The sequence below is a fragment of the Gorilla gorilla genome, chromosome 20 (assembly GCF_029281585.2).
Source record: "Gorilla gorilla gorilla isolate KB3781 chromosome 20, NHGRI_mGorGor1-v2.1_pri, whole genome shotgun sequence".
In the NCBI taxonomy this organism is placed as follows: domain Eukaryota; kingdom Metazoa; phylum Chordata; class Mammalia; order Primates; family Hominidae; genus Gorilla; species Gorilla gorilla.
The window spans coordinates 17,690,547-17,715,207 of NC_073244.2; the positions used below are offsets into that span (position 1 = coordinate 17,690,547).

Below are 24,661 nucleotides of genomic sequence, written 5' to 3' on the forward strand. Positions count from 1 at the left end.
TACATTTCTCATGATAATGTAAAATATGCAAATCAAATGCTTGCTAATAAATATAAAATTATTTATCAACAAACTCTTTGTAATGTGCTTCTTATTTTTTATAGAAATCATATGACAGAGAGACTCTGTGAATGTAAAGATGGTCAATGTGGAGAAACTTTCAGCCTGATTCCAGATGGTATAATGAACAAGAACACTCTTCCTGGGGTAAAACCATATGAAAGCAGTGTGTGTGGAGAAGGCAACGTGGATCATTCATCTCTGAATTGCTACATCAGAGCTGACACTGGACACAAACCGTATGAGTGTCAGGAACATGGAGAGAAGCCACATAAATGTAAGCAGTGTGTAAAAACCTTCAGCTGCCTCCACTCCTTCCAAACACATGAAAAGCCTCACACTGGAGAGAAACCCTGTGATTGTAAGGAATGGGAAAAAACCTTCGATTCTCCCCAAACCGTTCAAAGATACAGGGTAGTGCACAGTGGAGATGGACCTTATAAATGTAAGTTTTGTGGGAAAGCCTTTGATAATCTCAGTTTATATCTCACACATGAAAGATCTCATACTGGACAGAAGCCATATGAATGTAATGAATGTGGGAAAGCCTTTGGTTTTCCCAGCTCCTTTCATAGACATGAAAGAACGCACACCGGGGAGAAACCATATGAATGTAAGCAATGTGGGAAAACCTTTAGTTGTTCCAGTTCCATTAAAAAACATGAAAGAATCCACACTGGAGAGAAGCCCTATGAATGCAAGCAATGCGGGAAAGCCTTCGCTTCTTCCAATTCGTTTCAGTATCATGAAAAGACTCACACTGGAGAGAAACCCTATGAATGTAAGCAATGTGGGAAATCCTTTAATTGTTCCAGTTCCATTAGAAAACATGCAAGAATTCACACTGGAGAGAAACCCTATATATGTAAACAATGTGGTAAAGCTTTTAGATTTCCCAGTTCTATTAAAAATCATGAAAAGACTCACACTGGAGAGAAGCCCTATGAATGTCAGGAATGTGGGAAAGCCTTCAGATATTCCAGTTCACTTCGAGTACATAAAAGAATTCACACTGGAGAGAAGCCGTATGAATGTGAGCACTGTGGGAAAGCCTTCAGTCATCCCACGACCTTTCATAGACATAAAATTACCCACACTGCAGAGAAACCTTATGAATGTCAGGAATGTGGGGAAGCCTTCCGTTATCCTGTTGCTTTTCGTAGACATAAAATTACCCACACTGCAGAGAAACTTTGAGTGTAAGGAATGTGGGAAAGCCTTCTGTTATCACAGTTCCCTTCAAAGACATGAAAGGACTCACAACGGAGAAAAGTTGTGTGGATATAAGAAATGTAAAGCCGGCTGGGTGTGGTGGCTGACGCCTGTAATCCCAGCACTTTGGGAGGCCAAGGCGGGCGGATCATGAGGTCAAGAGATTGAGACCATCACGGCCAACATGGTAAAACCCCATCTCTACTAAAAATACAAAAATTAGCTGGGCGTGGTGGCATGCGCCTGTAGTACCAGCTACTTGGGAGGCTGAGGCAGGAGAATTGCTTGAACCTGGGAGGTGGAGGTTGCAGTGAGCTGAGATTGTGCCACTGTACTCCAGCCAGGCGACAGAGCGAGACTCCGTCTCAAAAAAAAAAAAAAAAAAAAAGTAAAGCCTTCCACTATTCCAGTACCTTCTGAAACCATGAAAGAACTCACACTTGAGAAAAACAATGATGTTAGGAACATGGGAAGTCTTTCCTTTCTCTCTCAATCGTTTGAAGGCATATGGTGTGACATGCTGGCAATAGACCTCATAACTGTAAGGAACATGGAAAACGATTTTTGTTTTCCATGCTCCTTGTTTATTTTAGATACATGAAAGAATTTACTCTGGAGAGAAACTATGAGTGTAAAAAATGTGGTAATGCCTTGTGTAGTTTCTGTTTCTCTGAAATACTGTCATGTCCTGGTATTCTCAGGGGATTAGTTGCAGGCACCCCGCTCCCCACTTCAGAACATCTAAATCTGAAGATGCTCAAGTGCTTTATATAAAATGGTGTATTTTCCTAGAACCTAAGCACATCCTCTTGTACACTTTAAATCATCTCTAGGTTATCTATACTGCCTAATGCATTGTAAACGATACAAAAATAGTTGTTTCATTGTGTTATTTAGGGAATGCTGACAAGAAAAAACATCTGTAGATGTTTAATACAGATAACCATCACAGGCCCACCTCCATAGTACAGGCCCACCTCAAAGTATATGTCAGCTACAATGAAACATTTTCTTTTTTTTTTGAAAAAGTTTTGGACTGGTTTCATTTAATGGCCTCAAAAACACGTGTTGACATTCTCCAAATCCTTGGTTCTTCTCTCCTGATAACCCTCATATGATGATTGCTCTGTGGTTCCTAAAGCTGCAGTGTTTTGAGGTGCTTAGATACGTGGCAGTGTGGATAAGTCAGGGGACATCAGTTTAACTTGAATTTTCTTTTTTTTTTTTTTTTTTTTTGAGATGGAGTCTTGCTCTGTCACCCAGGCTGGAGTGCAATGGTGCGATTTCGGCTCACTGCAACCTCCACCTCCTGGGCTCAAGTGATTCTCCTGCCTCAGCCTCCCAAGCAGCTGGGATTACAGGTGCCCGCCACCACACCCAGCTAATTTTTGTATTTTTAGAAGAGATGGGGTTTCACCGTGTTGGCCAGGCTGGTCTTGAACTCCTGACCTCGTGATCTGCCCACCTTGACCTCCCAAAGTGCTGGGACTACAGGCATGAGCCACCCTGCCCGGCCAGAATTTTCTTTCAGGACATCAGGAGGATCCTCTGCTGGAAGAACCAACATCTGATTGCAGATGTTGCCTCTTTGGTGGAAGGTCAGTAACACAAGTCTTGGATCTGTGGTGTTTGAGGGCTGAAAATATTTAAACATCGAACTTTCAGTCCTTTTTTTTTTTCTTTTTTTTTGAGATGGAGTCTCAGTCGCCCAGGCTGGAGTGCAGTGGCACGATCTCAGCTCACTGCAACCTCTGCCTCCCGGGTTCAAGCGATTCTCCTGCCTCAGCCACCCGAATAGCTGGGATTACAGGTGCACACCACCATCCCCAGCTAAATTTTGTATTTGTAGCAGAGACAGGGTTTCATCATGTTGGCCAGGCTGGTCTTGAACTCCTGATCTCTGATGATCTGCCCACCTTGGCCTCCCAAAGTGCTGGGATTATAGGCGTCAGCCACCTCACCCTGCCGAAGTTTCAGTCTTCATAATTGCAGATGCTTTAGTTGGAAACGTTGTCATAGGAAAAACTGTTTTTTCTTTCTCTTTGAATCATCAAACACATCTTGCAATGGTTTTGGCCGTGTTATCTCTGGTGACCTGTAAGCGACTTTGATATTAAGCTTGAGTATGCTGAAACAAGTCAAGACTTTTGGTGATGTTAGGATGGTATGCATGTATTTTGCATGTGAGGTCATAAATTTAGGGAGCAGGTAGAAAATTATTGCTTTATTTGTCCCCTGAAATTCATATTATTATTATTTTTTTGAGAGAGTTTTGCTCTTGTTGCCTAGGCTGGAGCGCAATGGCACAATCTTGGCTCAATGCAACCTCCACCTCCTGGTTTCAAGTGATTCTCCTGCCTCAGCCTCCCAAGTAGCTGAGACTGTAGGCATACGCCACCGTACCCGGCTAATTTTTTGTATTTAGTAGAGACAAGGTTTCACCATGTTGGTCAGGCTGGTCTCCAACTCCTGACCTCAGGTGATCCATGCACCTCGGCCTCCCAAAGTGCTGGGATTATAGGGATGCGCCACCACGCCCAGCCCTGAAATTCATATTTTGAAACCTTACTCCCTAATGTATGGAATGAGGAGATAGGATGCCTGGGAGGTAATTAGGATTACTTGGGATCATGAGGGTAGAGTTCTCAGGAATGGGACTATAAGGTTCCCTAGAGAGCTTGCATTTGCTCTCTATTATGTGAGGACACAATGAGATGAAAGTCTTCTTTGAACAAGGAAGCTTGCCCTTACCAGGCACTGAATCTACTATCACTTTGATCTTGGAGTTCACAATCTCCTGTATACTGAGGAGCAAATGTTAGGTGTTTAATACACCCAGCTTATGTCATTTTGTTTTAGGAGCCCCTGGTGGATAAAGCACAACCCATTAAAAAATAGGTGAAGGAGTTGAATAGACGTTTCTCTAATGAGGATATACAAATAGACAATAATTACATAAAGAAGATGTTCAGCATCACTCATGGTTTAGGGACATGCAAATCAAGAGCAAAATGACATCTATATCTCCTCACCCTCATTAGTTTGCTTCTGTCCAAGAACAAAATAACATGCTGGCAACGATGTGGAATAATGAGAACCCTTGTACACTATTGATGGAAATGCAAAATGTCACAACTACTTTTGAAAACTATATGGCAGGCCGGGTGCGGTGGCTCATGCCTGTAATCCCAGCACTTTGGGAGCCTGAAGTGGGCAGATCACCTGAGATTGGGAGTTGAAGACCAGCCTGACCAAGATGGAGAAACGCCATCTCTACTAAAAATACAAAAAAATTAGCTGGGCATGGTGGCCCATGCTTGTAATCCCAGCTACTCAGGAGGCTGAGGCAGGAGAATCACTTGAACCCGGGAGGCGGAGGTTACAGTGAGTGGAGATCGCGCCATTGCACTCCAGCCTGGGCAACAAGAGCGAAACTCCATCTCAAAAAAAAAAAAAAAAAAAAGAAAACTGTGTGGCAGGTAATCAATACATTGAAAAAATGGAAATAACATCCACCATTTTTCCCTTCTGGGAATATAACCAAAAGAATAGAGAGAGGGGCCTGAAATGGGTATTTGTGTACATGGCTATAGCAGCATAACTTACCAATAGGGAAAATGTGGAAGCAACTCTCTTATATATTGACAGATGGATGAATAAGCAAAAGGTAGTATATGCATAGGATAGACTATTACTCTGCCTTCAAAAGGAAGGGAGACCTGACAAATGCTACAACATTGATGAACTTGGAGCACATTATGCTGAGTGAAATAGTCCATTCATATAAAGACACACTTTATAAGGTCGAGTCACTTGATTTTTTACAACCTGTCTCCAGACATGGGCTCCTTAAACTCCAGACCCAAAATGTTTTTGCTTATATGAGGTACTCAGAGGAGTCAAATTCATAAAGATAGTAGAATGGTGATTGTGTGGAATAGGGGAAGTGGGTAATGGAGACTTATGATTTAATGGCATAAAATTTCAATATTGCAAGATGAAAAGGGTTCTGGAGATGGATGGTGGTGATGGCTGCACACCAATATGAATGTACTGAAAGCCAGTAATTCTACACTTAAAAATTAAGATGGGCCGGGCGCAGTGGCTCACGCTTGTAATCCCAGCACTTTGGGAGGCCGAGGTGGGTGGATCACCTGAGGCCAGGAGTTGGAGACCAGCCTGGCCAAAATGGCAAAACCCCGTCTCTACTAAAAATACAAAAATGAGCTGGGCATGGTGGTGCATGCCTGTAATCCCAGTTACTCAGGAGGCTGAGGCAGGAGGATCTCTTGAACCCGGGAGGCTGAGGTTGCAGTGAGCTGAGATTGTGCCACTGCACTCCAGCCTGGGAGACAGAGCGAGACTCCGTCTCAACAACAACAACAAAAAATTGTTAAGATGATAAATTGTATTTTATCTGTATTTTAGTACCATTAAAATGTGTGGGATTGGTCAGAGTGGTGGGGAAAAACTATAGGGAAAGGACGCAAACCTTCTGAGAGGTTGGAAGGTTCTGCAGAGCCCTGGGGGAGAATAGCTGAAGGTGGCTGTTCTATAACCCTGAGGCAGAGGGCATGGAGTAGGTACCAGGGAGTGTGGGGGAAATTATCTTAAACAGGCTCGTTTACTTGTGTTGACCAGGAACTGACCTTTCATCATCCCTGTGCCTGACTTTCCCTGAAAGGGGAACAATAAGTGTTAATTACCTACAGGTTGTGTTGGCTCCAGGTTTTTGGCATTGTGCCTAGACTGAATAAAAGCAAGCAGCTCCAGCTTCTTGGGGCTGCTTTCTGGCCACTAGAGCCAGGCAGTCACCTAGTTGCTGTTACACTGAATACCTGTGTCTGAGTCCTCATTTCATCCGTTGGCCAGGGTCTGCAGGACAGACCCGGCATTAAAAGAGTGGGGAGCCACAGTAGTGCAAAGACCCCACTGGACCACCAACATACCAAGCAGTTCTTGGTTCAATCCCTCCTTGTCCTCAACACTGTTTTTCCATTTTCCTTGTCCATAAAGGACCTGTTTCCACATGCTTGCTTTGACTCTGATGTCACCTTTAGAGTTGATGCTCAGGCATAGCTCACTTAACTGCCTCACCTTTTCTCTCCTGATCTGGTTGTTGATGGCTGTTGTGAGACATTGGTTGTTGCCTTTTTAGTTTAAAAGGATTCAAATGACACACAGCAATGGAGATGCAGTATATGGCAATTTATTGCAAACGAAAAAGTATTTTGAAAGTTAAGTGCAGAACAGACAGTATGCCCTGAGAGAGAGAGAGAGGATTCAGGGCAGGCTGCTCATAAGGATGAGAGCAAACAGTGGCACTAGGGAGACTTTTTTTTTTTTTAATTTTAATAGTTAGATTTCAGCTCTTTTGAGTGGTTTCAAGTCTGCTGTAGAGGAAGGGGGTACGGGGAAGGTGGGCATAGTCTGAGAGGCAACAGACTCCGGAACATTCCAGACACAGTCCTTCAGAGGCTGGCTAGTATTAAGGAAAGTGGTTAGGTTTGTGAGGTGAAACAGTGGATGCTTGTGGCTTTTCCGCAGTGTGTGCAGTCAGGCCAGCTTGACTTGGAGGAAAGCCATTCAACACAAAAATGGCACCACAGTTACCCTGGAGGTAACTGTGAAGCACAGGGTTTGAGCCACCTCCGTCATCCTCAGGGCACTGTGTGTTTCAGGATACTCTGTGGCACTGCTTTCTTTTCTTTTCTTTTTTTTTTTTTTTTGGACGGAGTCTCGCTCTGTCGTCCAGGCTGGAGTGCAGTGGTGCGATCTCGGCTCACTGCAAGCTCCGCCTCCCGGGTTCACGCCATTCTCCTGCCTCAGCCTCCCGAGTAGCTGGGACTACAGGCGCCCGCCACCACGCCCTGCTAATCTCTTTTTGTATTTTTAGTAGAGACGAGGTTTCGCGGTGTTAGCCAGGGATGGTCTCAATCTCCTGACCTTGTGATCCGCCCGCCTCGGCCTCCCAAAGTGCTGGGATTACAGGCGTGAGCCACCGCGCCCTGCCGAGAGACTCCTTTTATGGGAATCTTACATGATTATTCATAAGGGGCTGGGAAGAGGTGTTACTAGTAAGCACATTCTGGGTGGTCTTCTGGGTGCACATGCACAGTAGCTGCCCATTCTTGTTCATACGTCACATCTCATTAGCATCTTAAATCTCCACCCAGGGATGTGGTTTTTACTATTATAATGAGCAAAGGGTCAATCTGAAGACAGGTAAAATCAAAATACGCGTGCTCCCTACAGGGGAAATTCCCTACTGGAGAGAGCTTTGCTTGAATGAGCTTGACTACAATGCGAATGCTGAGGCTTATTGTGTTGACTGTACGATTGCCAAGTCTCCAGGACATGGCTACCTATCCTTGGCTACCTATCCTGTCTCATGGTCCTCAGTCACTTCACACCCATGATGTATGCTAACACCCTTCGGTTATCTGTTTAGAAGGGATAATTTTTTTTTTTTTTGAGACAGTCTCGCTCTGTTGCCAGGCTGGAGTGCAGTGGCACGATCTCAGCTCACTGCAACCTCTGCCTTCTGTGTTCAAGCAATTCTCCTGCCTCAGCCTCCCGAGTAGCTGGAACTATAGGCATGTGCCACCATACCCAGCTAATTTTTGTATTTTTAGTAGACGAGGTTTCACCATGTTGGCCAGGATGGTGTCGATCTCCTGACCTCGTGATCCACTCGCCTCGGCCTCCCAAAGTGCTGGGATTACAGGCATGAGCCACCGCGCCCAGTCTACAAGTTATAATTTTAACTTTCCCTGAAGAACACTCATAAACATAAGTTAAGGATTGCAATGTTTTGTTCATGAACAAATCTTCCAGACTGTGAGAATTAAGCAAGATAAACTGAAAATAATAATAATGCAATACAGATTTTCCTAACTACAGAAAATCGAGGAAACATACTACAAAATGTGGAATGATTGACCTTTAATTCTACCTGGGCTGGAGGTTCAAGAAATGGACAGAAGGGGTCACTATATGCACAGGAAAGAATTTCCTAATTTTACTAGTAGAGCTGATGTTGAAGGAGAAATATGTGCTGTAACAAGAGAACTTCAACGTAGGATGAATGAAGGAAATCTTACCCCCCTAATAATATGGAATTTATGCAGAATCAATTTTTGCTTCAGAAGGTCAGTAAATTCTGCTTTCATCCAATGTCTTTACATGTAGAATTATTTTTCATTATCATTGTTCTTACCTTTTGTAGTGATTACTCTGTTGTTTGTCAAGTAAATGATAACCCGTTACCATCAGCATCACTTTTCTTGTGATATATAGCTAACTTTCAGTGATGTACAAAAATATTTATCAACTATAGCTTTCATATTTTTGCATTCTTGGGGTATTTTGTTACATGTGTAACAACTCTTGAGATTCCACACATAACAATGCATTCTTAGGATTATTACTTTGCCATTGGTAGTCACTGGGTTTGTCCACTTCCTGTATGGTGTTATTTGCAAATGAAATACACACATACTACATTTTTATATGTGGTAGGTCCAACAACCTATCAACTGATTATTTTACAGGTGAAGAAATACACATTTAGTCTGTCTTTTATAGTTATAATATTCTTTAATAGTCATCTTTGTTTTCTCCTGTTTTTTGACATCATTTGATGTCAGACTGAAGAACTTTCTTTGGTCTTTCTTGTAGGGCTTGTGTGCTGGAAATAAGTTCTCTTAGTATGTATGCTTAAACCTGGGAAAGTGTTTGTTTTGACTTCTGATTTGAATGTGAGCTTTGGTGGATATAGAAATGTTCTATTATATATGTTTCAGAGCAGAGGAATAGCATCTAACTAAAAGCAAATATGTCTATTTCACCCAAACACTTATCATTACACTAGTTTATATAAGTTAATGTCAAAAAACAACGAGCAATAAATAGGAATAGGATGGAAGAAGGAAATATTGTGATTGAAGATGAAACCGTTGTTTGGGAAAGTAAAGACAAAACAACTGGAAAAAAATTTTAAGCTGGGGAAGGAGGCAATTTGCTGTTTATGGAGCAAACATACTATTGAATTAAAATCACATTTCTTGAAAATGTATATTAATTTCTAAGAATAGCACTAACACCGTATTCCATATCTGTGGAAAGGTATGAGTATTTCCTGATGAAATGACCTGAGTGTCACCTCTATAGATTTATATATAACTTTGATGGATTGAAGGTTCCTCATCCCAATCCTCACTGTAGAGAAATGGTTTAAATATAAGTAATTCAGGAATCTGATCCAAATTAACTCATGTATAATATTCCAGAAAAATTCACAACATCAAAGAAATGTTATGAAATTTATACTTTTTTTTCTGACAGAGGGCCTCACTGTGTCACCCAGGCTGGAGTGCAGTGGTGTGATCTCACCTCATTGCAGCCTTGACTTAGTGGACTCCAGAAAGCCTCTTGCCTCAGCCTCCCAAATAGCAGGGACTACAGGCCATCACACCTGACTCATTTTTTAATTTTAATTTTTTTTTTTTGGTAGAGACAGGGTCTCACTATGTTGTCCAGTCCAGGCTGCCTCAAACTCCTGGGCTCGAGCAATCCTCCCACCTCAGCCTCCCAAAGTGCTGGGATTATAGGCCATTGCTCCCGGCTTATTTTTTATTTATTATTATTATTATTATTTTTTTTTTTTTTCTGAGACAGAGTCTCGCTCTTTTGCCCAGGCTAGAGTGCAGTGGCGCTATCTCGGCTCACTGCAAGCTCCGCCTCCCGGATTCACGCCATTCTCCTGGCTCAGCCTCCCGAGTAGCTGGACTACAGGCGCCCGCCATCGCGCCCGGTTGAGGTTTTGTATTTTTAGTAGAGACAGGGTTTCACCGTGTTAGCCAGGATGGTCTCGATTTCCTGACCTCGTGATCCGCCCACCTCGGCCTCCCAAAGTGCTGGGATTACACGCGTAAGCCACCGCGCCCGGCCTATTTTTTATTTTTTTTAGTCATGGTTTAGCTTGATCACCCAGGCTGTTCTAAAACTCCTGGGCTCAAAAGATCCTTCCCGCCTCAGCTTCCCTCTGGGGTAGCTGGGACCACACGTACTTGCCAACTCACCCAGCCTTTTATTATCAGTGCCTAATGCTTAAGGAGGATGTGGGCTACCTTTTACTTTCAGATAAAAAACATTGAGGTGAGATAATTCTGTTAATTTTTTTTAACACAAAGGTTCATAACTTGAATAGGTACTGTTTCTTGCCTGAATCATTTAATTAAAAAATTTCGTTTTCATTTTGTAGTCTCTTGGATCTTGGAGTTGATTGAAATGTATTTTTAATAGCCAAGTAGATTCACTTTTATATGGTTTTAAAATTGTTGGGTATATAAGGGGCATTTGAAACATTAGATTTTTGTATTTGCTGTGACTTTCCTGCTGGCCAGTGTGCCAGGTACCGGATATCCTCCGGGAACTGCAGGCAGGCCCGTCTCTCTTTCACGGGTGAGAGCCAAAGCCGACTGTTGGCGGAAGCGGAAACCCTTTCCTCCATCACGTTTCGCCCATTCCAGGCCAGAAGCAGGCCCCGCTCCTTGCTGCTCGCCTGTGAGCATATTTCGTCGAATCCCGGCTGGGCGGCTTGGTCGCAGTGTGCCTGTGCTGGGACCGGAGCGCGTTCATCGCCCACAGCCGCTCCAGTTCTTGTGAGTGGTTGTTCCTGCACGCCGGGAGCCGTGGGCCGGGCCATCAGGCCATACAAGTGCTGCTAAAGCGGCCTCGCCTTCGGCTGCATCATCTCGGGGACGTTTCACTTGTCTCTTCTCCCAGTTACAGCCCCAGCCCCTCGAACTCACCGGGTCTCCACAGCACACTCTGATCAATATCCCACAGGTGAGGAATATGAAATACTCTTTATAAAGTGGAAGCTAGTAAGTCGTTCTTTTCAAACTTTCACAAGAAACTACAGATCTTTTTAAAAGATTCTGATTCAGCAGGTCATTGGGGAAGGCCTGATCCTCTGCATTTCTGACTCGGTCCCCAGGGTCGTCCATGCTACTGGTCCGCGGACCGCAGTTAGAGTGCTGAGGTAGTAATAGACCTGGTTAGGCAGGCAGGCAAGGTACTGATCCCATGGAGCCTGGTGGGCCGTATTGAGGACTTTTATTGGATTTCGAGCAGAGAAGCGATGTTTGGGTTGTGTTTTAAGAAGCTACAGAACAAGTTCTGCCAAAGTGGAAGCAAAGACAGGTTACCCACTCCTCTTTTGCCTCCTCGTCTCTTGCCTCGTCGCGGGTGAGCTATGACTATCTGGGGCAGTGGTGCGCCGGGGGTAAAAGTATTTACCAAGACAATTGTAGGTAAAGGAAGGCAGGTTTATCGGAGAAGGTATGAAAATTCGTTGCGAGGCAGCAACAGGCAGGTCAGCAGAAGAGAAGCTGAATGCAGGGAAACAGGCTTGCCGAGGATTTTATGGACTGGAACTTTGGCTGATTGATAACGCCAAGGCAGCAGGGAGCTAATTTGCGTTTTTCTGGCCGCTGTGGTGTTTGATAAATTGAAGCGTTTGTTGATAAGCAGGAAGTTTGAGTTATGTATGTTATCTGAGCAGGAGGGCCATATGTCCTGGGCCATAAAGAAAGCAGACCTATAACTTATCTGCCTCTTTTTGTTTATATGTCCTGGACCATGAAGAAAGGCAGATTTGTAGCTTATTTACTTTATCTCTTTGCTTTCTGCGGCTCTCGCCAGCCTGATTTTTTTCTCCCCTAATTAGGACTCTGCGTGCCTGATTGCTTTCCTCTGCCTTCCTTACTTGCAACTCCCAAGGTCACGTGTCTGTGAGAGTGGACCTAACTCAGCCGCTAACTCAGCCTCGAGCTACACAAAAAAGGGACTGGACTGGGCTAAGGCTTCAAAAAAGGGTGGGCCTTGGGTAAGATGTTCCAGCTGGTCCAGCACCCTCCTGTCCCATTTCCCAGGCCCTGGCAGTCCAGAATTGAGTAAAACATACTGAGATAACCCTCCACTGGTGAACCTGGAGGAAGATCCATCCTGTAGGAGGTGAGAGCCTGGGAAAGGACATCACTATGGAGGGAACTGAAGTTGGGGTGGAGGTCGGTGGATGGGGTATTGGAAGTGGCTTGAGACCAGGAGATGAGTTTAAAGTCCTCAGGTGCCTGTGGGTAAAGTTCTGACAAAGGAACCAGGACGAAATAAGTCAGTTGATGAAAAGGATCAGGACTGGGGGAAAAAAACAAGGACCCAACCTGGTGATCAGGATTAAACAATTATTCTGGGCAGGCAAGGGCAAGAAATAGATAATAACCTGGAAAAAGAAATCGCTGGTGTAGGAGGGATATCAGCTGAGAAGAGTTGGTCCAAGGCTGTTGGTCTACACTCCACATCCTGTGGGGTGCACCTGGTGGGCAACTAGGAGAGAAGAAGGGCCCGACGTCCAGTAAGGGAATCAGAATGTGAATGCAGTATTGCTGTGGGGAAGGATCACAGGCCACCTGGAGCCACCTAAGTGAAAACAAGGTTCAGTGCCTGGGGATGGAAGGATCTGAATGGAAACTCACTTAAGGCCAGGTGGGGTGACCTGAGTAGCAAACAGGTAAAAGTTGGGTAGGAGGACCTGATTTGGATGGGGCTGCTCACTGTGATGTCTATGAAGCTATCATTCCAGCTGCTGTCCACCTAGGAGCTGTTGGTCAGTACAGTCAGCTGCGTGTTCCCATCTTGTGTATGAGGGCAGTAGTGAGGGCTGCCCTTCATGCCTGCCTTGATCACTGGCGGGAGACAGAGGACGTGGAAGTATGGGCTGTTTGGGGGGATGGTGCCTATGAGGAAGCTCTGATCCCGAATCTAGAGAATGGGAGGGTGGGATGTATCATGGAGGGTCAGGCCGGGGGTCTGGAGGATATCATGTCCTAAATGCAGATGTTCTCTGGGTCTCAGGTCCCTGCTACCAGCCCAGCCTGTTGAGGCTCCAGATGAGTCAATAACCCTGGCTCAGGAGAGCTGGTGTGGGATCTGTTAGGCCAAGGGGTCTGGCTTCCTTACTACCTCCAACTTCTACCTCTGTAGAAATGTCTGTCTCCAGCGTCATGTCAAAGCAACTGATGACTTCCCTACCCCAGGCATCACTGAGCTAAATTGGGTGGCAGGAAGGTGATCACCACCTAAGTACTATCTTTTTATTTTATTTTATTTTGAGACAGAGTCTCGCTGTGTCGCCCAGGCTGGAGTGCAGTGGCTCCATCTTGGCTCACTGCAAGCTCCACCTCCCAGGTTCACGCCATTCTCCTGCCTCAGCCTCCCGAGTAGCTGGGACTATAGGTGCCCGCCACCATGCCTGGCTAATTTTTTGTATTTTTAGTAGAGATGAAGTTTCACCATGTTAGCCAGGATGGTCTCGATCTCCTGACCTCATGATCCACCTGCCTCGGCCTCTCAAAATGCTGGGATTACAGGTGTGAGCCACTGTGCCTGGCCCACCCAAGTACTATCTTATCCCTTCTCTCCTTTTCATCCCAGCCTGTGCCCACTGATCGCTCGGTTACTGGTCCCATTATCCACTCCAGCTCCTGGTACTTCTCTTCTGGGTACAGCTGAACCACCTGGGAAGAGCAAGCTAAGAAGTTCTGGTGCCCCCCTTGCAGCAAGGCTATCAGTGGGCACAAGAGGATGGGGGGATGGGCTGGAGTAAGCCCTACCCAGAGCTGGAGGGAGCCCCACACAGTTCTCCCTGAGCTGTTAACTTCCCAGAGACCCACCTCACAGTCAAGAGCACCAACGGGCACTCCTCCCTCCACTCCCCTTACTGGGGCACCAGTTTCTTTCCACCCCAGGTGTTGTTCACTATCCCTGTTATTTCAATTCTCATGGCTCACAGGAAGAAATAGGTATATTGTACTGAGATTTTTCTAAATGACATAAAAATATGCATTCGTGAAACAATCTTTTCAAGATAAGGATCCCATCCATCGGACTCAAACATTACCCGCTGGTCCTTGGTAATCTTGCCCCACCCTACTGCTTCCTCTCTCTCAGCCACCCCTGATGGAATCCTGCAGTTTGTACTGTTCTGTGTCAGGCATCTTTCACTCAGCATAATTGAGCTTCATCCAATAGTTCTTTATTGTACATGAATAATATTCCATCTTCAGAGGAAGCAAAACTTATTCCTCCAGCTGTTGATGGATATTTGGGTTAATTTCAGTTTTTGGCTATTAAGAATTAAACATGAATATTCACATACCAGTGTTTGTAAGAACATATGATATTTCTTTTTTGTTTGTTTGAGACAGCCTCGCTCTGTCACCAGGCTGGAGTGTAGTGGCGCAATCTTGGCTCACTGCAACCTCCGCCTCCCAGGTTCAAGCCATTCTCCTGCTTCAGCTTTCTACAGCAACTGTAGTTGGGACTACAGGTGCGTGCCACCACGCCCAGCTAATTTTTGTATTTTTAGTAGAGGCGGAGTTTCACTATGTTGGCCAGGCTGGCCTTGATCTCTTGAACCTCGTGATCCGCCCACCTCAGCCTCCTAAAGTGCTGGGATTACAGGCATGAGCCACTGTGCCCAGCTGATTATTTCTTTAGAAGATTTTATTTTATTCTACCTAGGAGTAAAATGGCTGGGTGTTGTGACAGGTGTATGTTTAACTTCTTAGGAAACTTCCAAACTGTTTTCCAAGTGGCTGTTGCATTTTGTATTCCCACCAACATCATAAGAGTTCCAGTTGCTTCGCATTGTCACCAACATTTGATATAGCCAATCTTACTAATTTTAGACTCCCAAATATGTGTAGTGGTATTAGAATTGTGGCTTAAAGCCAGGCACAGTGGCTCACGCCTGTAATCCCAGCACTTTGGGAGGCCAAGGCGCGCGGATCACGAGGTCAGGAGATCGAGACCATCCTGGCTAACACGGTGAAATCGCATCTCTACTAAAAATACAAACAATTAGCCAGGTGTGGTGGTGGGCGCCTGTTGTCCCAGCTACTCCAGAGGCTGAGGCAGGAGAATGGTGTGAACCTGGGAGGTGGAGCTTGCAGTGAGCCAAGATAGTGCCACTGCATTCCAGCCTGGGCGACAGATCGAGACTCCACCTCAAAAAAAAAAAAAATTGTGGCTTAAATTTGTGTTTGCTTAATGAATGATGATGTTGAATGATATTTCATGTTTTTATTTGTCACTGAAAAATATTCTATGGTCAAGTATTAATGACATTGATTGCTTTCAGATTATTAGTTTTTGAGAGTTCTTTATATATTCTGGATATAATTGCTGCATCAGATTATGGTTTGTAAGTATTTTCTCCCATCTACGGCTATTCTTTAAAAATCCTTAGCAGTCTCTAGGCTGGGAGTGGTGGCTCATGCCTGTAATCCCAGCACTTTGGGAGGCCAAGGCGGGCAGATCACTTGAGGTCAGGAGTTCGAGACCAGCCTGGCCAACATGGTGAAACCCCATCTCTACTAAAAATACAAAATTAGCCAGGCATGGTGGCACATGCCTGTAATCCCAGCTACTCGGGAGGCTGAGGTAGGAGAATCGCTTGAAGCTGAGAGGCGGAGGTTGCGGTGAGCCGAGATTGCGCCATTGCACTCCAGCCTGGGCAACAAGAGCGAAACTCTGTCTCAAAAAAAAAAAAAAAAAAAAAAAAAATCCTTAGCAGTCTTATGCCTATAATTCCAGTACTTTGGGAGGCCAAGGCGGGCAGATCACTTGAGGTCAGGAGTTCGAGACCAGCCTGGCCAACATGGTGAAACCCCATCTCTACTAAAAATACAAAAATTAACCAGGCATGATGGTGTGTGTCTGTACTCCCACCTACTTGGGAGGCTGTGGCGGGAGAATTACTTGAACCTGGGAGGCGGAGGTTGCAGTGAGCCGAGATCATGACACTGTACTCCAGCATGGGTGACAGAGCGAGACTCTGTCTCAAAAAAAAAAAAAAAAAAATTCCTTAACTGTATCCTTCACAAAGCAAATTTTTATTTTAATGAAGTTTAATTTCTCAATTTTTAATGGATTCTGCATCTTTGTCGTATGTATGCAATTGTAACGTAACCCAAGGTCAAATAATTTCACCCACATTTTCTTTACATTTTATAATTTAGATTATACGTTCAGTTTTGTGATTCATTTTGAGTTAATGTTTGTATATAGTGCAAGACATAGATCTACAGTCTTTACTTTTTGCATATGCATATTCTATTTTTTAGCATTATTTGTTGAGAAGAGAAATTTTGACTCAATTGTTCACTTTGATTAAAAAAAACTACTGGACCACATATGTGTAGAAATGTTACTGGAACATTTATTGTGTTCCATGGATATATTTGTCTACTTGCCAAAGACATTGTCTTGATTAGGATTGCTAAATTTTCTTTGTTTTTTTTTCAGAATTATTTGGCTATTTGTTTGGTTATTTCAGGTACTTTTCACCTTTTTTTTTTTTTTTGAGATGGAGTTTCACTCTTGTTGCCCAGGCTGGACAACAACGCGATCTCGGCTCACCGCAACCTCCGCCTCCCGGGTTCAAGTGATTCTCCTGCCTCAGCATCCCAAGTAGCTGGGATTATAGGCATGCGCCACCATGCCCAGCTAATTTTGTGTTTTTAGTAGAGATGGAGTTTCTCCACGTTGGTCAGGCTGGTCTCGAACTCCCGACCTCAGGTGATCCTCCTGCCTCGGCCTCCCAAAGTGCTTGGGATTACAGGCATGAGCCACCACGCCCGGCCTTCATCATAATTTTATAACTTCATAATACATTGTTCTTTTTCTTTTTTAAAAGATTCAATGATTTTTTTTAAAGCAATAAAAAATAGTAAAAAACCCTTTGTGTTTACTGAAGTGGTTATCATTTCTGGTGCTCTTCTTTCTTTCCGGATTTCCACTTGGCTTCATTTTTCTTTACACCCATGCAGTTTAGGGATGTCTCTTATGGAGCAAGTATGCTGATTACAAACACTTTCACTATGGCTGAATTAATAATTTATTTTCCCTTCATTTGGAAAGATATTGTTTGCTGGATATAGGATTCTCAGTTGATATACTTGTTCTTTCATTACTTTAAGGTAGTTGTTCTATGGTCTCCTGATCTGCGCTGTTGCTGGTAATAAGTATGTAATGAATCCTATCTTTGGTTCAGTGTAGTTAATGTGTCTTTTTCCTGTTGCCTTAAAGCTATTTTAATTGTTCTTGCTGTGAAGTAATTTGCTGATGATGTGCTTGGTGTAGATTTATATACATATATGCTCATGGTTTGTTGAACTTTTTTGATTTCTGGGTTTATAATTTTCATCCAGTTTGGCAAATGTGAAACCAGTATTTGTTGAAATATTTTTTGTCATGCTCTTTCCTCTGCCAAAGAGTCTTGTTATTTGCATATTATGTCACTTGTAATTTTCCCACTACACAGCTCACTGATTTTCTGTTTTTTGTTGTTGTTGTTTTTTTTTCCGGGTGCTTCATTTGGGATAGTTTCTACTGCTAGGTCACAAGGTTCACTCGTCGTCTTCTCTGCAGTATCTGATTTGCTGTTTATTTCACTCAGTGTAATTTGTTATCCCAGATGTTGTTTTCATGCCTAGTAGCTTGAATCATGTTTTTTTCTTTAGTTTTTAGATTGTTTGGAGGTAAAATATACTAACAGAGAATTTGCCATTTTGATCATTTTTAAAATGTGCCATTTAGTTGTAGTAAATAAATTTACGATGTGGTGTAACCAACACAGCTATTGATCTCTAGCATTCTGTCATCACTCTAAACAGAAATTGGGTACTCATTAAACAAGTCCCCAGTCTCCCTTCCCCCCAGCTCCTGATAATGTCTATCCTACTTTCTCTATGAATTTGGCTATTCTAGGCACCTCATATAACGGGAAGCATACAATATTTGTCCTTGTGCTGGGCATGGTGGTTTATGCCTGTAATCCCAGCACTTTGGGAGGCTGAGGCAGGCAGATCACGAGGTGAGGAGTTCGAGACCAGCCTGACCAACATGGTGAAACCCCGTCTCTACTAAAAATACAAAAATTAGCCGGGTACGGTGGTGTGCACCTGTAATCCCAGCTACTCAGGAGGCTGAGGCAGGAGAATCGCTTGAACCTGGGAGGCAGAGATTTCAGTGAGCCAAGATCACACCACTGCACTCCAGCCTGGATGACAGAGTGAGACTCTGTCTCAAAACAAAACAAAACAAAAAATTTGTACTTGTGTGTCTGGCTTATTTCACTTAGCATAATGTTTTCCAGGTTCATTCGGGTTGTATCATGTATGAGGAATTCATTGCTTTTTCTGTCTGAATGATACTTCATTGTATGGAGAAACCACACTTTGTGTGTCTACTCTGAACACTTTTCTTTTTTTGTAAAGAATTAAAAAATATATTTAAAAAATAGTTTGAGAGTAATTGAATTAAATCATTGACTGGAAGAGTTGTTTCTACAGTAATATTTTGGCTACTGTGAATTAAGATGGCTATGAAATTGGTATACATGTGTCTGTGTAAGACCCTGCTTTTACTTCTTTTGGGTATATACCTAGAAGTGGAATTGCTGGTGTAAAGAGTAATGGATATTTCCCTTTTGTTTTTCTTTTTTTCTTTTTTCTTTTTTTTGAGACGGAGTCTTGCTCTGTCACCCAGGCTGGAGTGCAGTGGTGCGATCTTGGCTCACTGCAAGCTCCGCCTCCCGGGTTCACGCCATTCTCCTGCTTCAGCTTCCCGAGTAGCTGGGACTACAGGCGCCCGCCACCAGGCCTGGCTAATTTTTTGTATTTTTAGTAGAGACAGGGTTTCACCGTGTTAGCCAGGATGGTCTCGATCTCCTGACCTTGTGATCCGCCCGCCTTGGCCTCCCAAAGTGCTGGGATTACAGGCGTGAGCCACCGCGCCCAGCCTGATGTTTCCCTTTTCTAGTAACATCCATAGTGTTTTGTTTGTTTGTTTGAGACAGAGTTTCCTTCTTGTTGCTCAGGCTGGAGTGCAATGGCGCGATCTCGGCTCACTGCAACCTCCGCCTCCCAGGTTCAAGCGATTCTCCTGCCTCAGCCTCCCAAGTAGCTGGGATTACAGGCACGTGCCACCATGCCCGGCTAATTTTTTTCTGTGTGTTTTTAGTAGAAATGGGGTTTTGGCATGTCAATCAGGATCGTCTCAAACTCCTGACCTCAGGTGATTCGCCTGCCTCGGCCTCCCAAAGTGCTGGGATTACAGGCTTGAGCCACCTTGCCCAGCCTGATTTTGTTTTGTTGTGGAGTTGTAGGAGTTGATATGTTCTGGGTACTAATCCCTTGTGAGATAGGTGATAGGAACATGTGTTCTCTCATTCTGTAGGTTGTGTTTTTATTCTGTTGAGAGCATCCTTTGGTGCGCAGAAGTTTTCAATTTTGATATAGTCCAGTTTATCTATTTTGGTTGCCTGTGCTTCAGGCAACCAAAGCACATATCTGAGAAATCCAATATCATGAAATTTCCCCCAATATTTCCTTTTCTTTCTTATAGACAGAGTCTCGCTTTCTTGCCAGGCTGGAGTGTAGTGGCGTGATCCTGGTTCACTGCAACCTCTGCCTCCTGGGTTCAAGTGATTCTCATGCCTCAGCCTCCCGAGTAGCTGGTATTACAGGCATGCGCCACCACGCCTAGCTAATTTTTGTATTTTTAGTAGAGACAGGGTTTCACCATGTTAGCCAGGTTGGTCTCGAACTCTTGACCTCATGATCCACCCGCCTCAGCCTCCCAAAGTGCTGGGATTACAGGCATGAGCCGCTGTGCCTGTCCTTTTTTTGTTTTTGTTTTTGAGATGGAGTTTCGTTCTTGCTGCCCAGGCTAGAGTGCAATGGCGTGATCTCGGCTCATGGCAACCTCTGCCTCCCGGGTTCAAGTGATTCTCCTGCCTCAGCCTCCCGAGTAGCTGGGATTACAGGCATGCATCACCACGCCCAGCTAATTCATTTTGTATTTTTAGTAGAGACAGGGTTTCTCCATGTTGGTCTGGTTGGTCTCAAACTCCCGACCTCAGGTGATCCGCCCGCCGTGGCCTCCCAAAGTGCTGGGATTACAGGGGTGAGCCACCGCACCTGACCTTCCTTTTCAATTAAAATGTTTGCTTCATATATTTTGGGCCTCTGTTATTTAGTGCAATTATATTTATAACTGTTATATATTCTGTATGATTTGAGCCTTTTATAGTGCTCTTCTTTGTGTCTTTTAACAGTTTTCGACTTAGTCTATTTTGTGTGACAATTGTATAGCCACCCCTGCTCTCTTTACATTACTATTTGCATGGAATATCTTTTTCTTTCATTCTCTTTCAACTGACTTGGGTATTGAGATCTACAATGAATGTGCTGTAGACAGGATACAATTTGATCATATTTTAAAAATTCATTCTCCCTGCCTCTGTGTTTTGTTTGGCAAGTTTATTCCATTTAATTACCGATAACAAAGGCATTATGTCTGCCATTGTACGGTTCGTGTTCTGTATGACTAATAGCTTTGTTTTTCATAAAAATACGAGGAATTCCTTATGTTTTCAAAATCAGTGTCTAGTTTCTTGGCTTTTGATTGGAAACTTTTATTAACACTTAAAAGAGGGAGCATAGCCACACTCTGCAGAGGGGACAAGAGGGCAAGTTGAACTCCCAGAGCTGAATCCTTATGTGTCTTGCCTCATCACCATGACTTGGTAATGAGGCAGGGACACTCTGGGGACCCATTTCTTTTTCTTATCTTTTTTCTTTTTTGAGACAGAGTTTTGCTCTTTCACCCAGGCTGGAGTGAAGTGGCACGATCTTGGCTCACTGCTACCTCTGTCCGCTGCCCCCCTCACCCCACCCCGGGTTCAAACGATTCTCCTGCCTCAGCCCCCTGAGTAGCTGGGATTACAGGCGCCCACCACCATGCCTGGCTAATTTTTGTATTTTTAGTAGAGACGGGGTTTCACCGTATTGGCAAGGTTGGTCTTGAACTCCTGACCTCAGGTGATCCATCCGCATTGGCCTCCCAAAATGCTGGGATTACAGGTGTGAGCCACCGCGCCCGGCCTCTGGGGACCCATTTCAACAGTATGGCACCCATGGTTGGGAATATGTTTAACCTCTAAATTGGGGTTTTCCTGTTGAACTGTGTCTGAAAGACTGCTTCTCTGAGCTAGCTCATGTTTTTGCTTTTTCTCTCTATTGATTCCTTTATAGAATATTGCTGTCATATAAGTCCAGCTTTTCCGTGAATTTAACAGTTTTATCCTGTTGTCGATGTGTTTTTATTTTCTTGAAAATAAGCAGATTGAGACATCAGATGGGAGAAAGGCTTGACTGTCGCCAGCAGCCTCATGCCAAATTCCTGATTCCTGGAGGACAGAGCCCCCCTCCTGCTCCAAGGCCAGGAGATGGCGCCACTGGACAGTGAGTCTGGGATTCCTAGCACACACTTGTGATTGCTGGTCCAGGAAAAAGAAGCAGGAAGGGCCATTAGTACAATCAATCAGGAAATTCTGCTTAAGTGCACATTTCTCCCCAGGAGAGTCGGGTCACTGCACTGGGAGGAAGCCCGCCTGCCAAGGGCTGTGTCTGGAACCTGTTCATCGCGCTCCACTCAGCACAGTGAGATCGCCTCTTCTGTTACTCGGTCTCCAGGGGGTGGGACCTGGAGCCGTATCCAATCAGGGCCATGGGGTGGGGTCGTGAGAACTGTGGATCAGGCGCACTGCAGGGAGGTGGGTGCGCGGCATCTTCACCCCTCTAAACGCGGCTCCTACTCTGTAGCTGACAGACACCCACAGACGTGTCTGTAGCATCCTCTGTCACACTGGGACCCGTACTGGCAGCAGGAGCCGTAGGGAGGACTGGGACACCTGGAAGCCAGGAATTGGTGAGTGTGCGGGGCTGAGGGTCCCGAGACTAGGATGGAACTGGTTGGAACCGGCAGGAATAGACCGTGGCGGGACCCGGGCCTCTTCGTAGGTGACTCTGGGTTCTGAGACCCAAGTCCCCCTGGCGCACCTCGGCCCTGGTTCCTCTCAGGCCGCAGGGTGGGGCTGTGAAGGCAGCCGGGACCCCTAGCCGTCCGGTCCAGTCCCTGCGCGACTGACTGCGGCCCCAGGCCCAGCGCCCTCTCTGGTCAGCTCTGCGCCTGCTGCCCCAGTCACGCCCGCTGCCTCCGTGTCTCCCCAGATTGTACGGGGGCCACTAGAGTGTCATGAGGGGAATCCTGCCTCGAGTATGGGGTTCGTGTGAGAGGAGCTGTAGGCTGTGGGGTCCCCAGTTCCCTCTTTCTCACCAGGGGCTTTTGTATTTTATCTGAGTTTTCCAAATATACGCGAAGCAGGGTCTCAAATCGCAACTGTGGTCCCTAGGCTACCTTCTCCTAAGGCCGGCAGCAAATTTGGGATTTCCTGATCCCTTTCCGCATTTTATAACACGGATTTCCTTTAGTTCACAACAGTATCACTTCTTCGTTCTCCAGGCTATGTTTCAAACACAGGCAGTATTTTAATCGTCATTTTTTTAGAGGGCAGTATATGGCCCTTTTAAAAATATTTGTTTTGTGTTTGTGAACGTTTCAGAGAAAAACCACCTGACACTCCGCTGTAAACAATCTTTGTGTCCCTTTTTATCTGCCCTAGGCACAGACACCTTCTGAGAATGTCTTGGGTTGAGATTCCCCTTTGGAAAGTTTACAGTGATGCGACCTCAGCCCACCCTCTGCCTTTTCCTGATCCTGGGTTTCAGGACTACCTGGGGCTGGCCCAAGATGCCTACAGCTGCCAAGTCTCTTGGGAAAGTCTAGTGAATATCAGCCCCTAGGTCCTTCCTCCCAAAGAGCCTGAGGTGTGGCGGTGAGGCCTCCCCAGGGAGCAGCTGGATGCTATGGGGTGGGACCAGTCTCCTATATCATTATTGTAAAAAACTAATCCCTTGGGACACGCCTATTCTTCTCCAACCCGATTCCATTCCCTGGGGACACATGGCTAGTCAGCCAATCAAATTCTGGTATGGAGGAAACCAAACAAATTATTTCTGTCCTGTAATCCTAGCACTTTGGGAGGCCAAGGTGGGTGGATCACCTGAGGTCGGGAGTTCAAGACCAGCCTGGCCAACATGGTGAAACCCCGACTCTACTAAAAATCCAAAAATTAGCTGGGCGTGGTGGTGCACCCTTGTAATCTCAGCTACTCATGAGGCTGAGGCAGAATTGCTAGAACCCGGGAGGTGGAGGTTGCAGTGAGCTGAGATTGCGCCACTGCACTGCAGCCTGGGTGACAGGGCAAGACTCCGTCTCAAAAAAAAAGAAGAAATGATTTCTGTCCTCTGGATTCTCTCAGTCTAGTGAAAGAAGAAAACCACCCCCAATGAGTTGTTGCAAGAACCTGAAAAGCACACAGTTGAGTGTCTTCTGGGAGGGTGGTCACTGAGCACTTCAGGGAGCAGCTTGGAGGTGGGGGGATGTCCCAAGTGATAGGATGATGTGACCTGACACTTGAGGCAGACACTTGAGTGTTTCAGGTCAGCACTGCCCCTCCCTGGGTTTATCACCTTGAAAAAATTGGTTTACTCATTTCAGCTTCAGGTTTTTTTTTTTTTTTTTAAGACGGAGTTTCACTGTGTTGCCCAGGCTGGAGTGCAATGACGCGATCTCGGCTTGCCACAACCTCCGCCTCCCAGGTTCAAGCAATTCTTCTGCCTCAGTCTCCCAGGTAGCTGGGATTACAGGCATGCGCCACCATGCCCACCTAATTTTGTACGTTTAGTAGAGATGGGGTTTCACCATGTTGGTCAGGCTGGTCTCGAACTCCCGACCTCAGGTGATCTGCCTGCCTCAGCCTCCCAAAGTGCTGGGATTACAGGTGTGAGCCACCATGCCCGGCCATCAGCTTCAGTTTTTTTCTTTTAGGATTGCTTTTATGAGCTAGGCATATTTGTATGGGAAGGGGGAATTTTTTTTTTTTTTTTAGTATTTATTTGTCATTCTTGGGTGTTTCTCGGAGAGGGGGATTTGGCAGGGTCATAGGACAATAGTGGAGGGAAGGTTGGCAGATAAACATGTGAACAAGGGTCTCTGGTTTTCCTAGGCAGAGGACCCTGCAGCCTTCTGCAGTGTTTGTGTTCCTGGGTACTTGAGATTGGGGAGTGGTGATGACTCTTAACGAGCATGCTGCCTTCAAGCATCTGTTTAACAAAGCGCATCTTGCACTGCCCTTAATCCATTTAACCCTGAGTGGACACAGCACATGTTTCAGAGAGCATGGGGTTGGGGGTAAGGTTATAGATTAACAGCATCCCAAGGCAGAAGACTTTTTCTTAGTACAGAACAAAATGGAGTCTCCTATGTCTACTTCTTTCTACACAGACACAGTAACAATCTGATCTCTCTTTCTTTTTCCCACATTTCCCCCTTTTCTATTTGACAAAACTGCCAT

The 24,661-nt window shown here is 45.0% G+C and overlaps 1 protein-coding gene across 2 annotated transcripts in view; it reads left to right on the top strand.

Moving 5' to 3' along the window:
• LOC101153725 (zinc finger protein 709) overlaps positions 1-24,661 on the top strand; it is a 46,184-nt gene that overhangs the window by 11,782 nt on the left and 9,741 nt on the right. Inside the window, exons 4-6 of one of the 2 annotated variants that reach the window (XM_063701024.1) lie at positions 105-11,124; positions 12,008-21,647; positions 21,763-23,030. In XM_063701024.1, the coding sequence (XP_063557094.1) occupies positions 105-1,257 (1,153 nt within the window). In that variant the 3' untranslated portion in view covers positions 1,258-11,124; positions 12,008-21,647; positions 21,763-23,030. Of the gene's footprint in view, positions 1-104; positions 21,648-21,762; positions 23,031-24,661 lie in introns of both variants that reach the window. The other variant, XM_063701023.1, reaches the window with a different exon arrangement.